At 38.8% G+C, this 19,409-nt stretch overlaps 1 protein-coding gene across 1 annotated transcript; it reads left to right on the top strand.

The window, feature by feature from the left end:
• The first annotated feature begins 1,415 nt into the window (after window positions 1-1,415).
• Window positions 1,416-1,817, top strand: LOC130980476 (uncharacterized). The gene has a single exon (XM_057904152.1). The coding sequence runs from the start codon at window positions 1,416-1,418 to the stop codon at window positions 1,815-1,817; it is 402 nt and encodes a 133-aa protein (XP_057760135.1).
• Window positions 1,818-19,409: the final 17,592 nt, after the last annotated feature.

The raw sequence follows: 19,409 nt of genomic DNA, 5'->3' as shown, positions 1-19,409 counted from the left end.
GAACGAGCAGTTTACTATCTTAGTCGAGTCTTAACTGACATTGAAACGAGGTATTCCCTGATTGAGAAATTGTGCTTATCTTTATATCATGCTTGTATGAAATTAAAGTGTTATATGGTGGCTAAATCCGTGAAAGTTATAGCACAAACCGATCTCGTAAAATATATATTGAGTTTCCCTATGTTAAGAGGACATTTGGGAAAATGGATGTTGGCATTAACAGAATTTGATTTACAATATGTTCTAGCCAAGGCTGTGAAAGAACAGGTCATTGCAGATTTTCTTGTGCATAATTCGAAAGATCTGAATGACGAGGGGGCAAATACAGTTGATGTGGAAATTAACTATTGGAAATTATATTTTGATGGATCTAAGCATAAAGATGGTGCAGGGATTGAAATCCTCATTATTTCACCAGAGGGTATTTCATCGGAATTTTTGTTCGAGTTAAAGTATCCTTGTTCTAATAATGTGGCCGAATATGAGGTTCTGATTTTCGGTCTTGAAATTTTAATCGACAAAGGAGCTTTAGAGGTTCAGATTTTAGGGGATTCACAGTTAGTTTTAAAGCAGTTGTCGAAAGAATATAAGTGTAATAATGAGACATTACAGAAATATTTAGTAACTGCTTGGGAATTATTAACGTCTTTTCAGAAGGTTTCTTTGGTACATATTCCTAGAATTCATAATGAAATTGCTAACGAGTTAGCCCAAATTGCTTCGAGATATCGGGTTGGGCCGAAGACTCTGAAAAAATTATCTGGTATCCATCAAATTTTAGTGTCAGCAAATGAAAGAGAAGTTTTATGTGTGGATGAATGGGAGGATTCTGATTGGAGAAAACCTATTGCTTGTTATTTGAGAGATCCCAGTATTGTAGTCGATAGGAAGGTAAAGTTACGAGCAATAAACTTTGTCTTAATGGCCGATGAGTTGTACAAAAAAGGATCGATGGAAGTTTATCAAGATGCTTAAGTCGAGAAGATTAGAATGTTGCCTTGGGTGAAGTTCATAATGGAATATGTGGTGCTTATCAGGCAGGAAAGAAAATGAGATGGGTGTTATATCGCAATCATGTATATTGGCCATCTATGATAAAAAATTGTATCAATTATGCAAAGGCATGTCAAGAATGTCAGAAACATGGCTCGATACAGCAGATTTCAGCTGCTGAATTACATTTAATAATAAATCCATGACCATTTAGAGGTTGGGCTTTGGATTTAATTGGGTTAATTCACCCTCCTTCATCAAAATAGCACAAATTTATTTTAGTAGCCATTAATTATTTCACAAAATGGGTTGAAGCAGTTCCCCTAATAGAAGTTGGCCAAAGTGAAATAATAGACTTTGTCGAGGAATATATTATCCATTGATTTGGTATTCCTCAGACGTTAAGTACTGACCAAGGGACCATGTTTACTGGTCAGAGAGTTAAGAATTTTGCAGCCTCGAAGAGTATTAATATGGTTACTTCGACCCCTTACTATGCACAGGCTAATGGGCAAGTAGAGGCAGCAAATAAAATATTGATAGGCTTGATTAAAAAGCATATCGGGAATAAACCTCAAACTTGGTATGAGACTTTAAGTCAAGTATTATGGGCTTATCAAAATTCACCAAGAGGTTCGACAGGAACTTCACCTTATAAATTAGTATATGGCCATGATGCAGTATTACCATTGGAAATTAATTTGAATACTTTAAGAGTATCGAAACAGAATGAGTTGCCAGTTGATGATTATTGGAATGCAATATTTGACGAGTTAGACGATTTAGATTCAGAGCGAATCTTGGCACTTGATAATGTAATTTGACAAAAAGAAAGTGTTGCTCGAAGTTATAATCGTCGAATTAAGGAGAAGTCTTTCAAGATAGGTGAGTTAGTTTTGAAGGTCATTTTACCGATGGAAAAGAAATCGAGATTTCTGGGTAAGTGGTCCCATAGTTGGGAAGGTCCCTTTCAAATAATAGGGACATATTTTGGAAATGCCTATCAGATTAAAGATATCGAGTTAGGAAAAGTGATTAACTCGATTAATGGAAAGTACTTAAAACTTTTCTATTATTGGCAAACATAGAAGACTAACATATATTAAAGTTCAGAAAATAGGAAGTTACTATCAAATAAATTAGAAATATATATATATATATATATATATATATATATATATATATATATATATATATAAAAGTTCAAGATGCCAATAGTTTTTCCAAATCGGAGCGCAGCTTTGTCCTTTTGTTTTCCAAAGTTGAAAGCACTTCAATTTGCTTAAACTTGTCAGCTTGGATTTTTTCAAGTTGTTTTTCGTATTCTCCCTGCTCGGTGTCGATTAAGACAAGTTTCTGAATAAGGAGATGTTGTTCTTGTTGGGCTGCAGCCAGGGGTTTGGCTATAGTGGCTCGATTTTGGCGTATGGTGGCAAGTTGTTCCTGAATCTGAGCTAATTCTGCTTCGAGTCTTGCTTCTTCTTGATCATGAAAATCTTGAACAGAAATAATATGGGATATCCTCAGATCGAACTCCTCACGAGAGGTTTGGATTGGTTGAGCAGTTGCAAGATAATTTTCTATTTTAGATTTGGCTGTGACTTCTTCATTCTGAATTTCTCGGAGTTGAAACCGAGATGCAACACTCTCATTGAGAAGTTGTTTAAATTTTTGGATTGAGGCAGAATGTGGTGTGTTGGTTGGGAGTTCAAAAGAGTAGTTCAAATAATCTTCCAAGAGTTTGTTGAGAATTGGATCATTAACCCATGTGGTAGGTAGATGATCCAAGAGCTTAATGAGTGATCGAAGTTGTTCCTGAATGTCAGGATCTAATTCGATTGAAAGCCTTGGATAGCAGGTCTTGAGATTGCTGGTACAGGCACTGGCACTTTGTTTTCTTGGATAACTTTGTTTAAAATAGAAATTAAGTCATCCAAGGTAGCACTAGTTGGAGTGGTAAGAACATTCGATGTTCCTAGTCTTGGTCCTGGAGGGGTCTGGAGTGAAGGATCAGGTTGCAACTTTGGAAGGGTCTCTAAAACCTTGGATTGAGAAGAATCTGAATTGGTGGTGTTAGTAGTTTTAGAAGCAAAATCAGAGTCTGGACCGCTTGGTTATCTTCAGTAAAGGCAGCTTGACCGTTTGGTGAAGTTGATTCAAGTCTATGGGTTTCTTCTGGAGAGTGTTGCAAGGGATTTGCTGTTGAATCAATCACTTATGTTGTATGAAAAACATGTGGAAAAGCGAATGGAATTGGTTGAATGGGTCCTGTGAATTGAATTGAGTCATGTGATGTGGATTGTTCTTGGTCATGTTGTTGTGGCAGAATTGGTTGGTCAAGAGCCCCAACAGTTGAAGTCGAGTGAGCGACATTGATAGGCTAGTACAGAAGGTACACAATTATTACTTTAAAATTTATTTTAAATCAAAGTATGATATGTGTAGAAATAATTGTATTACCTGAGGAAGTCTAGATCTTGGTACTAGGTGAGAATTAGGATCAGAATCGGCTGCGTCTTCCGTTGGGGAGGAGACAATAATAGCTTCCTTATTGGTTGGTTCACTTTCATTAGCGCTCTCACTTGATGACAGCAGCACTAACTGATGAGAGATTCAAAGTTGAGTATAGATAAAAAACAATTTGTAATGCCTTCTAAGTTAAAGAGGAAAAGCTTAAAAAGGTTAGTTACCTTTCGGGAAGTTCTGGTGGGAGTTCTTCTACTTTTATGTGGTGGTGGTCGAGCAGTCTCAGTTTTTCTTTTTGAGTTCTTTTTGGAGAACTCTCAACAACAGGGGCAGTTTGAATAGTAGTTTGTTGAATTTCTTCTAAAGTACGAGTGCACTTTGAATAATAAGCAGTCCACCATTCAAAACAAGATTTGGTGATGAAGAAACTGCGTTCATAGATCAAGAAATTAAAACAATCCCTACGCTGTTGGTTTTTCAGGAGACAAGTATTGAAATCTTCTTGCGTTGTTATGACAATGTGGCAAAATGGATCATCATTTCGAGGCTGTGGTGTCAGAATGGCTTGAGAAAACCTCAGTTGTCTGGCTATTAAATGAGGGGCATATAGAGTGATTTTGAACCTTTCCTTTTTGTTTGAAGGTAGTCCTATTGGAATCACTTGAATAGCCAGTAAGTTTTTCCAGCTCCAATTTGTAAGATCACTTTCTTCATTAGTATCGGTGAAGAATAAGCGATCCAACCAAGCAGGGCCACGATTGTGGCGCAAAAAAGGGGATAAAATTGGGGTTATCATTGTCGAAATATTTGCAGGAGTGAAAGAGAGAAAAAATAGCCCAGAATTTGTCTTCATCTGATTGAGCATCCAGAAAATTGGGTTTGAATTTAGATAATCGAAAACCTTCAATGTATTGCTTGTCAGTATTCCCACTCTCAGGTGTTGTCATAAAATTTTTAAAAATGGCATTGAGCCATAATTGAAGAAGCCATAGAGGGCCTCCTGCACTAATTATTTTATTATATTGAAGGTCACAAACAAATTGACCAAGCTCTTAAAAAATGTGTCCTAGAAGAAGCTTGGTCAAGTTGAGAACTTTTCCTTCGTGAAGGAGAGCAGCTAAGGGAAGGAAGAGTTTCGACATTTATACACTTCGAGAGCAGAACAAAGTTGCATTTAACCAGTAAAACAAGAAGACTGCATGTTCATTTTCGGTGATTTTTGTACCTTCTGCACCCATATTGTGGGCGATGAAGTCACTATAAGAGTTGGTAAGAACAATGTTGTATTGACGCTTGGATTGCATGTAAGGAGTACAATCTGGAGAATTGATTGGAAGTCCTATAATCGCAGCAACATCAAGGAGAGACATTCCAACCATTCCGCAAGGAAGGTGGAAGTTGTTGGTTGTCCTGTTCTAGAAACAAGTCATAGCCCCAATCATCCAAGGGTATGTGACAAGTAAGAAGTGAGAGAGTCTTAATAGTTCATGAATTCCCAAAGCTCGCATGTCAGCATTTTTGGTAGGTTCAAGACGACGATACCAAGCTGTAAAATCGTATCCTCGAGGATTGATCTTTGGATTGTTCCTGAAGGACTTTTGGTTGATAAAATGTGAGATGTTGAAAGCTTGGTTTATCAACAAATCTTCCCCTTCAGCACTTGGAAAGAAAGAAAGCTTTTTATTTTTCCTTTCAAGGGATTCAATGGGTCCAAAAAAGCAATGTGTGTCGGCACCGATTGTAAAGGGGATTAGAATTCTAGTATCATTGGTTTGCAAATGAGAATCGTCAATAATTTCGTCATTGACTTGATTGAGGATACGAAGGGCTGGTGCAGATGGTGTGATAAACCACTATTTTATGGTTTATATTATGTTTAATTGTGTGGTTTTATCGTGATCCTTACCCACTTATTCATTAAAATAGCATGCATTTAGATTTCCTTCCTGAATTCATTACATGTTTGAAAACTGCTTCCTAAAGACTTTAATTATGTACTATTAATTCTCCTTTATCCCATTCGATGTCGTGATCTGTGTGTTGAGTGTTTTAAACTTTACAGGGCATGAATGAGTTAGAGATTGGAAAGGAAGCTAGTGAAAAATGGAAGGAACACAAGAATTTGAGGAGATAACCAGCAAGAAGTGACGCGGTCGCATGGCTCACGCGACCGCGCGAAGGAGAGCAAATCACAGTGACGCGGCCGCATGGATGGCGCGGCCGCACGGATTGGAAAAGCTCAAGCGACGCGGTAGCGTGGACGACGCGAACGCGTGGCATGGAAAAGCGCGAGTGACGCGTCCGCATGAGTGACGCGATCGCGTGACATGTGCGATCTGCATAATCTGCAGAATTCGTTGGGGGCAATGTTGGACCCTATTTCGACCCAGTTTTTGGCCCAGAACAGCAGACTAGAACCAGAGAATATGCAGAAACAAAGACAACATTCATTCTACACAGTTTTGAGTTTTTTAGATCTAGTTTTACTCCTCCTCTAGGTTTTCCTTCTCTGAAAATAATTGATACTTTTAGGATTTTATTTTTCTACTATTTTTGGCATTGGGATATTGAGAAGAGTCATTGCCTCATCAAGACTTCGTCACTCTAGTTCGTTTTCTTAACTTGGTTTTATTCTTCCATGTTCTTTGCTTTGTTCAATTTTATCATTTAAATATTTTTATGATTATTTAATACGAGAATTATTCCTTTCATTTTAATCCATTTTACATTCCAATAATCATGTCTTATTTTAATTCCTTTTCATATGTTATGGATTTGTTATTTACAATGAGCGAGTAGTTCCCCTCACTTGATGGGGAGTTGATTGAAAGGAACTCTTGAGTTGGAAGGATTGAAAGAAAATTTGTAATTGGGATAATTATTGGATTGCTCTCTAGTCACTAATACCAACTCATTTTTATTAATTGAATTGCAACTTGTGAACAGACATAGCATTCCAATTTGTTTGACTTTCCCTTACTTAGTAAAGGATAATTAAACAAACCAATCTTTAATTATTAATTACTCTGAGAAAATTCCAGCAACATTAGAGATTCTAACTGATCAACTCCTAGTCAAGGCTTTTTATTTACATTATTCAATTCTATTAACTTTAAATTTTCCTGTTACAAAATTCACTTCTTTGAAAACCTCTGGTTAATAAAATAGCACACTTTCTGCAACTCGTTGGGAGACGACCTGGGATTCATACTCCCAGTAATATTTAATTTAAATTTTCTGTGACACATTTTAAATTGATAGGCAGATTTTGGTGAGTTAAGAACTATACTTACAACGCAACCATTTTAATAATTTTTAATTCACCAATTTCCACTCACATCAATTTTTGGCGCCGTTGCCGGGGAGTTGCAATAGTGTGTTAATTTATTGATTGGTATTTATTTTTATTGCAATTTTTTTCTTTTCGTTTTATCACTATGAACTGCACGTTTCTTTCATTAAATGACACGTTCGCTTCCTGATCCAAGCTTGCCAGCATTTGACCCTGAAATTGAAAGAACTCTTTCACATATAAGGCGAGCTAGGCGTAGGCGACTCCTCTTTGAGGACGAACCGGAACCGTCATTTAAGGAAGAAACAACCCCCCTTTCTACTGATCCAGTTCATTTACGTGCAGGTGACATGGCAGCACCCAGAAGAGTTACCATCCAGGAGGAAGGAGCCCCTGATTTTACGCTCCAACCATTCCAGGGGCACTACCCAGCAGTAGCTATAGATTTTGAAATAAAATCTTCATTACTCAACTTGATGCCCAAATTTTATGCCTTACCTGCTCAAGAGCCTATCAAGCATCTTAGGGATTTCCACACCGCTTGCTCTACTGTTAAGCGTGATGGAGCTGATGAAATCTCTATTCTATTAAAAGCCTTCCCGTTTTCTCTAGAGGGAAAGGCAAGAGAGTGGTACTACACTCAGCCCAGAGAAATTATTTCCAACTGGGATACACTTAGGAGAGAATTTCTGGATAAATTCTTTCCAGCTGAAGTTGCTGACAAGCTAAGGAAGGACATGTCTATGATCGTCCAGGATGAATCTAAGACCCTCTATGAATACTTAGAACGCTTCAATACACTTCAAAATGCATGTCCCCATCATATGATTGACAAGGTCGTCTTACTCGGTTACTTTACACAGGGTCTGAAACCTCAGGATAGAACCACACTGGAAGGTGCTTGCAATGGTTCTATGAAAAAGCACAAGACTACAGACGAAGCATGGAAATTAATCAGAGACTTAGCTGACTCTACTAGGAATTATAGACAAAGACAAAGTCGATCAAGAGTTGTTGCGGAGGTATCCACTAATACAGAGACTACCACTATAACCCAGAGTCTATGTGAAATTACTAACTTGCTGAAGCGGATGCAACTGAATCAACAACAATCTCAGCAAGTTCAGCCTTCTCCACCACAGCACAGCCAGCAGTTAGTCCCACAAAGAGTGTGCGGTGTCTGTGCAGATTATAGTCACTATACCGATGAGTGTCTGCAGCTCCAACAAGAAGACAATACTGGAGCAGCCACTCACAATTTTTATGACCGCCCCAATCAAGGGTACAGTCAAGGTGGCAACTATAATCAAGGATGGCAGGATAATTCCAACCAAGGCTGGAGAGATAATTCCAACCAAGGCTGGAGAGACAATTCTAACAGAGGAGGCAGAGATAACAATGAAAACCAGAGGTGGAACAACAATCACAACAGGCAACAGAATCATCCTTACAGAGCACCTCATTTAAGACAACCTCAAGCCCCTCAGCAAACCACTCAGGCCACCAGCATCTCTTCATCTCCTAATGCTGACTTACTACAAACCATTGTTCAGAGACATCAGGCTATGGAGGATCATCTTAAAACAACCCTGGATACCTTCACTTCTACTGTCACTTCTACTTTACAAACTCTTGTCTCAAAGATGGGATCAATGCAAATTTCCAATAACCAGTCCTCAAGCTCTGGTGGACTCCCCTCTCAACCACTCCCCAACCCGAAGGGTGGTATTAATGCCATCACCCTAAGGTCTGGAACCACACTGCAGGAGAGAAGTCAAGAGGAACCACGCCCCACAGAACACGCCTCAGCTGAAGAGGTTGTGGAATTAGAAGATGTTGAAGAGGAAGAGGACATACAGGACATAGTTGAGAGAGAAGAGGCTCAACCACAGGAGAAGGCACCGAAAGGCGCAGACACTGCAGAAAACACCACTCCTATTCCATTTCCACAACTTGCAAGGAAGCCCAAGAAACAGTTGGAACCTGACCCCAAAATGGTAGAAATCTTCAAAAAGGTTAAGGTAACTGTTCCCCTTTTTGACGTCATTCAACAGGTACCTAAATATGCAAAGTTTCTAAAAGATTTATGTATACATAAGGACAAAATTAATGAATTAGAAACTATTCCTTTAGGAAGTTCCATATCTGCTTTAATGGGAAGTTTACCTGAAAAATGTAGTGACCCAGGCCCTTGTATAGTTAGTTGTACTATTGGTGGTGTAGTAATTTATGATTGCATGTGTGATTTAGGAGCATGTGTTAGTATTATGCCTTTATCTGTATATGATGTTTTAAGGCTCCCTCCCTTGAAAAGGTCGGCAGCTCGTTTTGTGTTGGCAGATAAAAGCATTATTACAGTAGCTGGAGTTGCTGAAGATGTTTTAGTAAACATTAAAGGGCTCACATTTTCCACTGATTTCTATATCTTGGAGATGCCCAATAATGACTCAGATAAGCCATCATCAATCTTACTTGGCAGACCATTCCTGAAGACATCAAGATTCAGATTAGATGCCTTTTCCGGAACATATTCCTTTGAAATAGATGGCCGAATAGCAATCTTCAATTTGAATGGAGTCACAAACAACCCTCCAGAAGATCATTCCATCTTCCAATGTGATGTCATAGATGAAACTGTAGCTGAAATTCACCAGGAAGAACTGGAAGAGAAGTACACAGAACAAAGTCCAAGTGTGGGGACTCTATTAGCTAACAATAAGGACACTTCTGGATTTTCACAAGCTCCAGACAATCCAGAGCCTACCCATGACCAGAAGACTAAGTTAAAACCTCTCCCTCCACATCTCAAATACGCTTATCTTGAAGAAGGGCAGAAGTTTCCAGTTATTATTGCACAGGATCTCACTCCTGAACAGGAAGAGCAGCTACTTAATATGCTGAGGAAGCACAAGAAAGCAATTGGATGGAGTTTGGTAGACATCATAGGCATCGACCCTCAGGTATGTGAGCACAGAATATTTTTAGAGGAAGGAGCAAGACCTGTCCGCCAACCCCAGAGAAGACTGAATCCCACCATCTTGGAAGTCGTCAAAAAGAAAGTGACCAGACTATTGGAAGCAGGTATCATATATCCCATTTCAGACAGTGAATGGGTAAGCCCAGTACAAGTGGTGCCCAAGAAGTCTGGAGTTACTACAGTGAAGAATGAGCATGGAGAGCTCATAGCAACTAGAGTTTAGAATGCTTGGAGAGTTTGCATTAATTAATGGCGTCTCAACCAAGCTACCCGTAAGGATCACTACCCACTTCCATTCATTGATCAAATGCTGGATCGCCTGTCAGGTAAATCATATTATTGCTTTTTAGATGGTTACACAGGTTATTTCCAAATTCATATAGCCCCTGAGGATCAGGAAAAGACCACTTTTACATGTCCCTTCGGAACGTATGCTTATAAGAGAATGCCCTTTGGCTTGTGCAATGCACCAGCTACCTTCCAAAGGTGCATGATGAGACTTTTCTCTGACCTTATTGAGGATTGTATGAAAGTTTTTATGGACGATTTTAGCATTTATGGTGATTCTTTTAGCCTTTGCTTAGATGGATTATCTAGAGTATTAGATAGATGTGTTAATACAAACCTTGTATTAAATTTTGAAAAATGTCACTTTATGGTAAAACAAGGGATTGTATTAGGACATGTAGTATCTAATAATGGCATTGCTGTAGACCCAGCAAAGGTGAATGTTATTTCTAGTTTACCTTACCCCTCTTTTGTGAGGGAAGTCCGTTCGTTCCTTGGCCATGCAGATTTTTACAGGAGATTTATCAAGGACTTTAGTAAGGTAGCACTTCCCTTATCCAGATTACTGCAGAAGAATATTGAGTTCGAGTTCAGTGATGATTGCAAACAAGCGTTTGGTAAGCTGAAGACTGCTTTGACTCAAGCTCCAATTGTGAGAGGACCAGACTGAAGCCAGCCGTTTGAAATCATGTGCGATGCTTCCAACCATGCAGTAGGAGCAGCGCTGGCTCAACGTGAAGGTAAGGATCCTTTTGTTATTGCTTATGCGTCTAAAACTTTAGACGCTGCCCAGTCCAATTATACTACTACTGAGAAAGAGCTTCTTGCTATTGTTTTTGCTCTGGATAAATTCCGAGCTTATCTACTTGGTACTAGAGTAGTAGTGTATTCGGACCATGCAGCTTTGAAGTATCTATTAGCCAAAAAGGAGTCCAAACCAAGGCTCATACGTTGGATACTGCTTTTACAAGAATTTGATTTAGAAATAAAGGATAGGAGTGGCAATCAGAATCTAGTGGCAGACCACTTGAGTCGCCTTGAGCACATTAAGGATGATTCTACTCCTATAGATGATAATTTTCTATTTGATAACCTACAAGCAGTATCTGAGGTAGCACCTTGGTACGCACCTGTAGCTAATTATCTAGTTAGCCGCACATTTCCTCCACATTTTTCTAAGCATCAAAGGGACAAGCTGAAAAATGAGTCTAAATATTATATATGGGATGACCCATATTTGTGGAGATGTGGTGTTGATCAGGTAATTAGACGTTGTGTACCCTAATCAGAATTCCAGTCTATTTTGGAGGCCTGTCACTCATCTGAGAGTGGAGGACATTTTGGCCCTCAAAGAACAGCTTGAAATATCTTAGACTGTTGATTCTGGTGGCCTACTCTTTTTAGAGACGCGGCTGAGTTTTGTAAATCTTGTCTTCCATGCCAAAAATTTGGTAATATATCCAGAAGGGATGAGATGCCTCAACAATTTATGCTTTTTTGTGAAATTTTTGATGTTTGGGGCATTGACTTCATGGGTCCGTTCCCAAATTCTAATGGTCAATTTTATATATTGTTAGCTGTGGATTATGTTTCCAAGTGGGTGGAAGCAATTCCCACCCGCACTGATGATGCTAACACTGTAGTTTCCTTTGTGAGAAACCATATTATTTGCCGCTTTGGATCACCACGAGCAATCGTGAGCGATCAAGGCGCCCATTTCTGTAACAGGAAACTAGCAGGATTGATGAAGAAGCATGGGATAATTCATAAGGTTGCAACAGCATACCATCCTCAGACCAATGGGCAAGCTGAGGTGTCAAACAGAGAGATAAAGCGTATCTTGCAGAAGATAGTCAAACCTCATAGAAAAGACTGGAGCACCAGGCTGCAAGATGCACTATGGGCATACCAGACAGCATACAAAACACCCATTGGAATGAGCCCTTTCCGCTTAGTTTATGGAAAAGCTTGTCATCTCCCAGTTGAGATAGAGCATAGAGCCTTTTGGGCAGTCAAAGAGTGCAACATGGAAATTGAGCAAGCTGGAGCTGAAAAGAAGTTGCAACTGCAAGAACTGGAGAGCCTTTGCCTAGAAGCCTATGAGAACTCAAGAATATACAAGGAGAAGATGAAGGCTCTACATGATCAAAACATCAAGAAGAAAGAGTTCCAACCTGGAGATTTAGTCCTCCTTTACAAATCTCGACTAAGGCTCATGCCAGGTAAGTTGAGATCAAGATGGGAAGGTCCATATAGAGTCGAGAAGGCAGAACCATACGGAGTTTATCACCTAAGCCATCCTTCAAGCTCTGAACTCATTAAAGTTAATGGACAACGCCTGAAGCTATACCATGGCAAGAAGAGGCAGAGAAACAAGGAGTTTGAGATCTTTCTCTTGGAAGATCCCTACATAGCAGAAGACTGAGCTAGTGGAGCGTCCAACTTAAGGACGTTAAAGCAAAGTGCTAGGTGGGAGACAACCCACCATGGTATGATCGTTCTTTTCCTTATTTTTAGTTTTTCCTATTCAATAACTGTTCTCTTTATTAGTATTTTCGTGCATTTTTATTTACATGTTTCATAAAAAAAATTAAAATAATAATAATAATAATAATAAAAATATATTTCGCTACGCGACGCGATCGCATCAGCGACGCGTCCGCGTCGCTTGGAGAGCTAAGAAAAATAAAAGTGAACAGAGAGTCACGCTGGAGCGTGGCTGGAGGCGTGCCTTTGGCACGGATCAACCCACGCGACCGCGTCCCTGACGCGTTCGCGTCGCATGGGAATCATGGCCTCCCACGCGACCGCGTACCCCACGCGGCCGCGTGCCCTAAATTTTCGACGTAAACGGCTGCAAACCCAAATGTTGTGCGAGAGTGGTGCTGGATTGGGGCTGAACGCACAATCCTACCCATGCGGCTGCGTGACCCACGCGACCGCGTGACCCATGCGACCGCGTCACATTCCCCTAAAGGCCCCATCACACAATCGCATGCCCCATGCGATCGCGTCACCCTATTTTGGCAAATAAATTAATTTGAACAGAGAGTTGTGCGGCCGCGAGGCCGTACTCGCACTAGAAGCCTACTATGAGTCACGCGACCGCGTGCCTGACGCGATCGCGCGACCATACCCTAAAGCGCATCCACGCGAACGCGTGCCCCACGCGGCCGCGTCGCTTGCGCCGCACAGCCCCACCAGAACTGCCACATTATCTTATCTTTCTCTCCTCCAAATCCTAATTTTTCTTTTCCCCCCTTATTTCTCCCTTCTCCCTTTCCCCCTTCTATCCCACCCTTCACACTCTTTTGCTCTCACCTCCATTAACAAGGTTTTCTTTTCTTCCTCCCTTTTTTTTATCATTCTTCTTATTTTAGATGTTATTTTCTTTTCTTTTTCTTTTCTTTATCGTTATTTTCTTTCTTCTTCTTTCCTTTTTCCATGGTGCTAGCATATTATTTGAGTCATCATTCCTCATTATTTACTTGTGGTTTATTCTATATTGTTTGGCACTTATATCTTATTCTCACTAAAGGATTGCTTACATGTTTACTTTAATACTTTCTATGCCTTATTTACCATGCATGCTATGTGTTTGTGAAAAGGCCCGTATGGCATCATGCACTTTTCTACATTATCCTACCATACTATTCCATGCATGTTTTTCACAACATTCCTTTACTGTTTTATTAATCGAATTTAATTGCCAATACAGTTTATTACTTTTTTACGAAGTGGTGCTTGATCTATGCTACTCATGCCCTTGCCAGCATGCCAATAATCATCTTGCATCTACTTCCCTTTTTGTGCACCTGTCCTATTTCCTTTCTTGATCTTTTCACATGTTGTCTAGACCATGTGTTTAGTTCATTCATTTTTACCGTGTACTGTTTATTACCCACCCCATCTTCTCCCCTGCTATTTATCTATTTCAACTTAATTTACTTTCTCCTCCCTTTTTCAGGATGGCCACCAAGAAAGGAAAGGAGAAAGCAAATTCTAAACCCCCAGCAAGAAGAGGAACTAAAAGAGCATTAGTGGCAGAGCCCCCTTCAACTGCAGTCAAGCCCTCAACAAAGAGAGTTAAGAGGATAATAAAAGTTGATGAAAAGGAGAAAGCCTTTCCAGCAAAGGACACTGCGCGATTTTCCAATCGTTACTGTGAGCAGATGTTCCCTATCCTCGCAGAAAGGAACTATAACAATGAATACCTTCTTATCCTCCCGTCCAATATTGCTTCCTTTGTTGAGCCGCAAATTGAACGAAGACAATGGGGTTTCCTACGGAGACAGCCGAGACAAGTCAATCTTTCCTGGGTGGTTGAGTTCTACTCTAACTTCTACATGAACCCTGCAATCTGTTTATGTCCGGCAGAAACAAGTCCCCATTATAGAAGAGGCTATTCAGCAAGCTCTGAGTCTTCCCCCTATTCCAGAAGGAATGGACACCTTCCAAGAAGCCGCACTTAAGCGCCAGAGGTACCAATTTGACTGGGACTCCGTTCTCGGAGTTATCGCTTTACCTGGCAGTCGTTGGATCTACGGATACCACCGTACCCACCCTAAGGGAATCTTGGCTTTAGCACTTACTTTGGAGGCTCGTGTATGGGCACAGATCATGTCCCATTACGTCTTTCCGAGCACTCACGAGTCCTCCTTCACTGCAGACATGGCCGTTCTGCTATGGTGCATCCTTACAGACCAACCTCTGAATCTCTCACGCCATATCCGGAATGCTATGGGACACGTACAAATTGTGGGCAATTTACCTTTTCCTGCCTTGGTCTCCGATATTGTCTCAGCAGCCGGAGTCTCCTACAGAGCTGGGGACACCAAGGCCATGCTTCCACGGAATGATCAGTTTGTCCCTAACGGGAAATACCTCAGACTTCCAGCAGCCACTACAAGTCTTCCTACTGCTCCAGTTGAAGATAATCCTTCTTCGACCCCACAAGCACCTATAACTGATGAATTGCTCCAGCAGATAATCCAAAGGTTGGATCGGCAAGAACGCAAAGCTAAGTTGAGAGAGCGCCGTAACAACCGAAGATTCAAACACCTCAGGGAGCTAATTAGAGGAGATTGCAAAGACTCAGACACCCCAGACTCCACATCCTTCACCAGCACCAGGAGCCATGACGGCCCCAATTGCGGAGACACTGCCACCAGCCCACCATTGTTCTTGACAGATGGCACCGAGGACGGTGCAAAGCCTTAAGTGTGGGGAGGTCGGTCAGTACCTGACTTCCGGAGGTAAATTCTCTTAATTCTCTTCCCTAGCACCAATAATTAGGATATTTTTAGTTAGATTTTCTTTCTTTTATAGAATAGTATAATTTGCATAGGTTAGGATAGTTGCATGCATGTTCTACTTGATTGAAAAGACAATAAGTTTCTTCTAAGACTCTATCTTTGGAAAAAAAATTTTCACTAATTTTTCAAAAAAAATTTTATGATAAATTTGCTTGAGTTGTATTTGGAACATGATGTTTGAGCTAAAGAACACACAACCTATGAAAGATTTGAACCTTTATGTATGGTTACATTATTTAACCATAATTATTTTATCCTTGTGTGTTTACTTCTCTATGATTGTAATCTATATTTTGTTTTATCTTATATGTCCAATATTTATTATATTTACATGCTTGCACATGATTGAGGCCATTATTTGTTTAAACTCATTTATCCAAATTAAGTCTACCCTTTTCAATTACCTTTGTTAACCACTTTGAGCCTTTAAATCCCATCTGTTCTATATTCTACACATTAATAACCTTAAGCTGAAAAACAATTGTATATCCCAGATTGAATCTTTGGTTAGCTTAAGATAAAATTGTGTGTGCTAGTTAAGTATGGAAAATTGTGGGAACAAAGGTTGTTAAAGAAATGTGTCATTTAATAGGAATTTGGATACCTACTCATGTGAAACTACAAGAACCAAAAATTCATGTGCATTGATAAGATATATTTATTTTAATCTTTCAAAAAAAATATATAAATATAAATACTAATAAATAAATAAATAAATAAGGGGACAAAATTTCTCCAATGTTGAATTCAGAATTCAAAGATCAATGCACATATGATAGAACCAAAATATAAGTTGAAACATGAGTATGGATTGGAAAAGGGAATTCTGGGTAGCTAGGTATGAACTTTAAGATTACATTAAAATATATAGGTTGGGTTGAAGCTTGGGTTAATTAAAGATTCAATTTATCAGCTCACTTAACCAAATGTATATCCATACCCCCACCTTGGCCCCATTACAACCTTGAAAAGACCTCATGATGTTTGCATTGGTATATGAACTGTTGTTGATTGGTTAGGAGAAAAACAAAAGTTAGAAAGCATGATTAGAGAAGGATAGAGTGATTACCCTATACACTAGAGATTTGAGCGTACATACATTATCAGTGAGGGTTCAATGCTTGAATTTTCATGTTCCCTGCTTTTATGAGCTATCTTCTTGCATTTTTATCTGTTTTATTGTATAATGATAGAATTAGTGGAATTTGATTTGTAATTGTTTTGGAGAGCTTATTTACTTTTGATCAAGTGGGCAAGAATCATATAGTTGCATTAATTTATATATATATATATTTAATTATTAATTTATATATATATATATATATATATATATATATATATATATATATATATATATATATATATATATAGGATTGCATTGCATTTCATGAATTTCTACATGTTCATATTTATCTACTTTATCTCCTTCAATTAAGCATGAGGACATGCTAATGTTTAAGTGTGGGGAGGTTGATAAACCACTATTTTATGGTTTATATTATGTTTAATTATGTGGTTTTATCGTGATCCTTACCCACTTATTCATTAAAATAGCATGCATTTAGATTTCCTTCCTGAATTCATTACATGTTTGAAAACTGCTTCCTAAAGACTTTAATTATGTACTTTTAATTCTCCTTTATCCCATTCGATGCCGTGATCTGTGTGTTGAGTGTTTCAGACTTTACAGGGCATGAATGAGTTAGAGATTGGAAAGGAAGCTAGCAAAAAATGGAAGGAACACAAGAATTTGAGGAGATAACCAGCGAGAAGTGACGCGGTCGCATGGCTCACGCGACCGCGCGAAGGAGAGCAAATCGCAGTGACGCGGCCGCATGGATCGCGCGGCCGCACGGATTGAAAAAGCTCAACTGACGCGGTAGCGTGGACGACGCGAACGCGTGGCATGGAAAAGCATGAGTGACGCGTCCGCATGAGTGACGCGATCGCGTGACATGTGCGATCTGCATAATCTGCAAAATTCGTTGGGGGCAATGTTGGACCCTATTTTGACTCAGTTTTCGGCCCGGAACAGCAGACTAGAACCAGAGAATATGCAGAAACAAAGACAACATTCATTCTACACAGTTTTGAGTTTTTTAGATCTAGTTTTACTCCTCCTCTAGGTTTTTCTTCTCTGAAAACAATTGATACTTTTAGGATTTTATTTTTCTACTATTTTTGGCATTGGGATATTGAGAAGAGTCATTGCCTCATCAAGACTTTGTCACTCTAGTTTGTTTTCTTAACTTGGTTTTATTCTTCCATGTTCTTTGCTTTGTTCAATTTTATCATTTAAATATTTTTATGATTATTTAATACGAGAATTATTCCTTTCATTTTAATCCATTTTACATTCCAATAATCATGTCTTCTTTTAATTCCTTTTCATATGTTATGGATTTGTTATTTACAATGAGCGAGTAATTCCCCTCACTTGATGGGGAGTTGATTGAAAGAAACTCTTGAGTTGGAAGGATTGAAAGAGAATTTGTAATTTGAATAATTATTGGATTGCTCTCTAGTCACTAATACCAACTCATTTTTATTAATTGAATTGCAACTTGTGAACAGACATAGCATTCCAATTTGTTTGACTTTACCTTACTTAGTAAAGGATAATTAAACAAACCAATCTTTAATTATTAATTACTCTGAGAGAATTCCAGCAACATTAGAGATTCTAACTGATCAACTCTAAGTTAAGGCTTTTTATTTACATTATTCAATTCTATTAACTTTAAATTTTCCTGTTACAAAATTCACTTCTTTGAAAACCTCTGGTTAAGAAAATAGCACACTTTCTGCAACTCGTTGGGAGACGACCTGGGATTCATACTCCCAGTAATATTTAATTTAAATTTTCTGTGACACATTTTAAATTGATAGGAAGATTTTGGTGAGTTAAGAACTATACTTACAATGCAACCATTTTAATAATTTTTAATTCACCAATTTCCGCTCACATCATGGTGGTGCTGTTATGGGGCCTTTACCCTTGTCTTGGATGGCAGCCTGAGAAGAAGAACCAGCCATTTTTCTAGGAGAGGAAGTAAGAATGAAGGTTGAGGGTTTCTGTGAAGAAATTTTTAATACAAGAAAAGTCTAGAAAATAGCGAAGTTCGAGAAGTTCGAACAAGGGAGAAAGTGAGAAATTTAAAGTATCACTGTAGCCATTACTATAGAAGAAATGCGAATAGAGGTAACTTCACGAGGAAGATGAAGTGGTAGAGAGAGAAAAAGCGTAAGTCTTGGGAGACGTGTTGGTGGATCAGTAGTAATGGGGGGTTTTTAATAGCAATTGTTATTGATTTAAAAACTGACGACTTTCGGATTAAGTGCTTTATTCTTCGATAGTGTTATCAAAGGCAATCACATTAATCCAAGGGGGCAATTTGTTGATCGAAAAATATTTTCGATAAGAATGAGTTGAATCGAAATGAGTCAAGTGTGGTTTTTTGAGAAGATACGCACATGAGTATGAAGTTAGAAGTAATCGACGTTGATTTGGATTTCGATTGCTTCGTTGATTGAGTAAGCTAAATCGAGTAGGAGACTTGATTCGAGAAATTAAGTAAGGCCCTCGAAGAAACCGATCGAATAAGTCATAGAAGTGGGAAAGTTAGTAGCTTTTATTACACAAGAAAAACATGGAGAATATCTACAATCACGCGGTGGGAACGGTTACCAAGAGGAATTGCATTTCAAATTTGTAATTTTATTTAATTGTAATTAATTGTAATTCAATTGTCCGTTACGTAAGTTAGCCTATAAATATTAGGAAGTGTTAGGGAATAGGGGTTGGAACTTTTACTCAGAAAAAACACTCTAGCACTCTCACATCCCAGGAAATTCCTGAGTTTGCATTCGAGTTACACTTTCTATAGGGTTTCTTCCACCTTCTTCTTTCTTTCAATTTATTTTTTCTGTACATTTAACATTTCAGTTAATCTTATTTACTAAGTGTTCTTCACTTTCTTTGTTTAATTTATCCTTCTGTATTTTATCATTTATGTTAAGAGTTCTTTGATTTAATTAAAGGCATTTTTATTGTTTTCTTTTAATTCTGATGCAAACC

This window comes from Arachis stenosperma, chromosome 1 (assembly GCF_014773155.1).
Source record: "Arachis stenosperma cultivar V10309 chromosome 1, arast.V10309.gnm1.PFL2, whole genome shotgun sequence".
Lineage (NCBI taxonomy): Eukaryota > Viridiplantae > Streptophyta > Magnoliopsida > Fabales > Fabaceae > Arachis > Arachis stenosperma.
Note: the sequence above shows the minus strand (reverse complement) of the source record. Positions and strands in the feature narration are given on the sequence as shown.

Coding starts and splice junctions, on each gene's coding strand:
- LOC130980476 (XM_057904152.1), top strand. CDS start 1,416: ATGTTTACTGGTCAGAGAGTTAAGAATTTTGCAGCCTCGAAGAGTATT.